At 44.1% G+C, this 5329-nt stretch overlaps 1 protein-coding gene across 1 annotated transcript in view; it reads left to right on the top strand.

Annotated features, from left to right (window-relative positions):
- The first annotated feature begins 270 nt into the window (after positions 1–270).
- The window catches only part of ttll9 (tubulin tyrosine ligase-like family, member 9), an 87375-nt gene continuing 82316 nt past the window's right edge, over positions 271–5329 (top strand). Inside the window, exon 1 of the mRNA XM_043710053.1 lies at positions 271–563. Coding sequence (XP_043565988.1) covers positions 271–563 — 293 coding nt within the window. The remainder of the gene's footprint in view (positions 564–5329) is intronic.

Here is a 5329-nt window from a genome sequence, read left to right as displayed (position 1 = left end):
TCAGGGTCATTTTTGTGGACAACGGTCACGCAGTCTCTGCTTTGTCTCCCCATTGTAGAGGAGACCACATTGTGAACAGCAGATACAGTCGATGAGATTGAGTGTGGGGAGGCAATGGAATTATCGCTAGACTATTAATCCAGGAACGCAGCTAATGTTCTGGGGACCCGAGTTCGAATCCTGCTGCTCATTAAAACATACAACTGGAATTAAGAATCTATTGATGGCCATGTCTAACTGGGGAGCAGGTGGAGATGGCAGGAAGAGGGTATGGAAACCCCACTGACCCACCTCTTCAAACCTGCCCGGGCCCATCCTGTGGGGGCAGGTGTGGATCCAAAATTGTCGCCTCGGGATTCCGAACTTCCGAGGGGAAGAGAGTCAGCCGAGGAACCACCCAAGAGCAAGAAGGAAGCTCTCAAGGACATTGGTCTTCTGACAGTTTGGCAGCACCGGCTGAGCAATTGCGGTGAAACCTCTCACCCGGTGAAATTTCTTTCACAAACACATTGTTGCTGCTTTGATGATGGCCGTGACAAAAGTGAGACTGTGATGGAGGGAAGGCAAGTTCCATTAACCTTCTGACAGGGCGGTGGACGCAGACGTTATCACTGCGCCTGAAACCTTGGGATGGGAAGCAGGGAAGATGTTTCTGCAAGAGGGTGAAACTAGAACTAGGCCGCATAGCCTCAAAGTAAGGGGGAGGAGATTTAGGACTGAGCTGAGGAGAAGCTGCTTCACCCAGAGGGTTGTGAATCTGTGGCATTAGGGTTGGCACGGTGACTCACAGCACCAAGGACCTGGGTTCGATTCCAACCTTGGGCAACCGTCTGTGTGGAGGTTGCACGTTCGCCTCGTGTCTGCGTGGGTTTCCTCCGGGTGCTCCAGTTTCTTCCCACAGTCCAAAGATATGCAGCTGAGGTGAATTGGCCATGCTAAATTGCCCGTAGTGTTAGGTATATTAGTCAGGGGTAAAATGTAGGGCTCTGGGTGGGTTACTCTTTGGAGGGTCAGTGTGGACTTGTTCGGGCGAAGGGCCTGTTTCCATATTGTAGGGAATTTTTAAAAAAGACCCTGCCCAGTGAAGCAGTTGAGGTTTCGTCATTGAATGTATCTAAGGGAAAAATGAATCGATTTTTGAACAGTAAAAGAATGAAGGGTCATGGTGAGCAGGCGTGTACATGGAGCTGAATCCATGAAAAGATCAGCCATGATCGTATTGAGTGGTGGAGCAGGCTCGAAGGGCCAGGCGGCCTACTCCTGCTCCTGTTCCTTATGTTCTTATAGCCCCTTTCAAATAGTATCCAAAAAGTGAAGGTAGTGGGTGTGAAGTGAATGGGACCTGTCATCCACTTGTCTGTACAGTCGGATTATGACTGTTTCAGACAGGTGTATAAGCAGCAAGTCACCATATCCAGAGAGAATACAGAGCTCACGCCATTCTGACCTTGTCACAGATATTAGCTGGATGCTGAGCTCAGCCAACCTTTTCACATAACGCAGTAACATTCAGGTTTAATGTGCACTCCCATTCTGAAAGGGTTTCTCTCTGATGAATCACTGGAAAAGAATAGACAGCTGCTCTCGACTGGCCAAGAGCTACATTGTGAATCTGAGTGCCCCAACACCCCCCTCACACATTTACCATCTCACTCACAATTGATCTGTTACTTTGTACTTAACAAAAACAGACACTGTTTTACAGGCTTTAACAGGAGGTATTCGATAGACTTCAGCAGCTTGCCTTGAGGGGAACAAAGCAGCTTTCAGTCCCTCTGTATGAACAGGTGATTAAGGGCAAGAGAGAAACTAGCAAGCCCACAAAGTTTCCAGCATGCTACAGGATCTGAAATTGAAAACTGACAGCACTGTAAATCCTTGCTCAGGGAACAAATCGCCTTCTTCTCTGCTGTAAATCTCTTAGGCTTTTGTTCCCATGGAGGTCTGTGAGACATAAGCGCTTCCTGAAGAAGGGCTTATGCCCGAAACGTCGATTCTCCTGTTCCCTGGATGCTGCCTGACCTGCTGCGCTTTTCCAGCAACACATTTTCAGTTTTGTTCCCATGTACAAACATAGCAACATAGAACATAAGAGCAAGAGTCAGCTATTCAGCCCATTTGAACCTATCCCACCATTCAGTATGATCTTGGCTAATCATCCAATTCCACATCCTGTTCCAATCTTTGCTCCCATTTCATTTAATCCCTTGAGACCAAAGAGCTAAGTCTGACTCCTTCTTGAACACATTCAATATTTTGATCTCAACCATTTTCTGTGGCTAAGAATTTCACAGGCTCACCACTGTCTGGATGAAGACATTTCTCTTCATCTTAGTCATGAATGGCTTACCCTGTTATATTATGAAAAGTTATCTACCGTCACCATCCCAATGGACATCAAGCCCCAGTATTCCAGAGCCATCACAAATGTACAAATCACTAAACATGGTTAGTTTGCTTGACTTTGATCATTATCTAAGATAAAAGAAATTCATATCAGATTTCACCAATATACCAAAGTATTGATTATAAACAAACTCATTCTTTAATAAATGATAAAATAGATTATTAATTACTGACGCCAAATTTAAACCAGTACCCCTTAAAATCTAAACATGCATACATGCAGTCGCAAGTAGGATGGATATATCAAGCAGTCCTGCAGACACTGCATCGGCGCAAAATAAAAGGGAACATGTTCGATGGATAAAGAGTCCAAACCAGAAGGATGCAATGAGGTGCTCAAAGGTCCTGATGATGATAGTTGTTGACCACACTAATCCTCAACTTGGTTTCCCATCAGTTGGACCTAGATTTTCACTTGAATTAGATGTCCTTTTTTTCAGACTATTTTGGCGCTAGTTTTCGTCCACTTAAAGAGGAAGGGAGAGAAATATTTGCCTTCATTTGCAAGCTTTCCATATGTTTACATGCAACCCCAACATCTCAGCTCTGTGACCAGCCCACTTCTTAAGTGTACACACTGCTGTTTGGCTGTTATTAACCCATAGACACTTGCTGCCAGCATATCTCACAGAAGTATATACGCCTTCTTCTCCTAAACCTACCTGTCCGTCCCTAACTGATAAGTGAACACCACACAGCTCTACTTTTGCTTTGGGTTGTAAACAAAGCTAATCAACCAAACTTTCATTTTCCTGTTTATATTCAAAATAATATATAAATATATATACATATTCTTTATATGGCTCTAGCCTTGAAGGAGATGAGACACCATTTCACCATCAGGTGAGCAATGACATGCAATAAAGGAATTTCCCCTCATTCATTTGTTATGTGGGATTTATACAAGTTCTTGACGTCTTTTATCTCAAGTTTTCAAACCACTCTGGCATCATTAAATTATTGATAATGTGGCAGAAATTACAGTATCGTTTACAGTGATGTGTACAACTCTTCTATTATAAATTTTGATTAATGAGCTCTATCAAAATAATCTTGCATTTTGATGTTTGAATTTCTCTAGAAAGGTCAAGGGGATTGTTAGATGTTTCCCTGTAGTTGTGACAGACACAGCCTTCAAATGTTTTAGAGCCAGGAGCAATCCCAGAGACTCCTCTCCCACTGGAGAGTGCATCTTTAAATACAAGTTCAATATTTTAGCAAGGTAGCCCCCTAGCTTCTGTGTTCCTGATTCATCATTTTGCAATAAGGACACCCGACCTTGGACTCACTAGCGTCAATTGCCATTTGATCAGTTCATTCACTACGAATGCTTTCCGCTTCTGAAAAATTGTTTGATACTTCTTTGACCATATTACCTTCGCTGTTTTTCATACTAAAGCTGTTTGAGGTAAGCTGATATGCTGATGTTGGGCACAGATTTCCAAAACATGCCACGCATCCCCAGAAATCTTATGATTTCTCATTCAATTTTAGGAATCAGAAGCTCATTCACATCCTTCACTTACATTATTTTTGACAGCATTTGCCTTCCTCTACAATGTTTCTGAGGTAAATCCTGTCCCTTGCTTTCACAAACTCATTCTTGGCCAGATTTATTACTAACCAGCTAACTGTAACTTCTTAAGTAAATCTTCTAAAGATTCTACATGTTCCTTTCAGATTTTTCTGTACATTAGTGTGGTGTTTGCAAGTTCACCTGGTGTCTGTGTGTGTTTCCTCAAGGTGCTCTGGTTTCCTCCCACAGTCCAAAGATGTGCAGGTCAGGTGAATTGGCTGTGCTAAGTTGCCCATAATGTTCAGGGATCTATACGTTAGGTGCATTAGTCAGGGGGAAATGTAGGGGAATGGGTCTGTGTGGGATACTCTTCGGAGAGTTGGTGTGGACTTGCTGGGCTGAAGGGTCTGTTTTCACACTGTAGGGATTTCATGTTCTCTAGGGTGGCACAGTGGCTCAGTGGTTAGCACTGCTGCCTCACACCTCCAGGGACCTGCATTTGATTCCACCCTCAGGCAGCTGTCTGTGTGGAGTTGTACATACCCCCCCCCCCCCCCCCCCCCCCCATGTCTGCGTGGGTTACTTCCCGCAATCCAAAAATGTGCAGGTCAGGTGAATTGGCCTTGCTGAATTGCCCGTAGTGTTCAGGGATGTGTCGGTTGGGTGAATTAGTCAGGGGTAAATACAGGGGAATGGGTCTGGGTGGGTAACTCTTTGGAGGGTTGATGTTGGGCTGAAGGGCCTGTTTCCACATTGTAGGGATTCTATAAAAAGAATTGAACTATAGCTGCAGCTATTTTTTAACTTGAATGGTATGACTCAATATTGAAAAAAACCTATTTAGTGTTACAAAAGCTGAAATGTCTTTATCTCTTGATTTAAAGGTATTTGCCTGTGTGCTTATAATAGATTAATATTAATAAAGAATGAGGCACTTCCACCCCTATGGATACAATGTTCTAACTGAATAATAAGGTATGAATCTGTTTTGTTACTACATTTACTTTACTGTAACCTCTGCAGAATCTAGCTGACATATCCAGTTTAGGAACTAGCATCATCAGTGAACGCCAGTGTTTTGGCTAGGCTCAATCAAATGAGTGGAGAAAGTGAGGTCTGCAGATGCTGGAGATCAGAGATGGAAATGTGTTGCTGGAAAAGCGCAGCAGGTCAGGCAGCATCCAGGGAACAGGAGAATCGACGTTTCGGGCATAAGCCCTTCTTCAGGAATGAGGAAAGTGTGTCCAGCAGGCTAAGATAAAAGGTAGGGAGGAGGGACTTGGGGGAGGGGCGTCGGAAATGTGATAGGTGGAAAGAGGTCAAGGTGAGGGTGAAAGGTCAGACTGGGGTGGGAGGGACACACACACACACAGCGAGGGAGGGACACACACACACAGCGTGGGAGGG

This window comes from Chiloscyllium plagiosum, chromosome 20 (assembly GCF_004010195.1).
Source record: "Chiloscyllium plagiosum isolate BGI_BamShark_2017 chromosome 20, ASM401019v2, whole genome shotgun sequence".
In the NCBI taxonomy this organism is placed as follows: domain Eukaryota; kingdom Metazoa; phylum Chordata; class Chondrichthyes; order Orectolobiformes; family Hemiscylliidae; genus Chiloscyllium; species Chiloscyllium plagiosum.
This window is presented reverse-complemented; position numbering and strand designations above follow the sequence as displayed.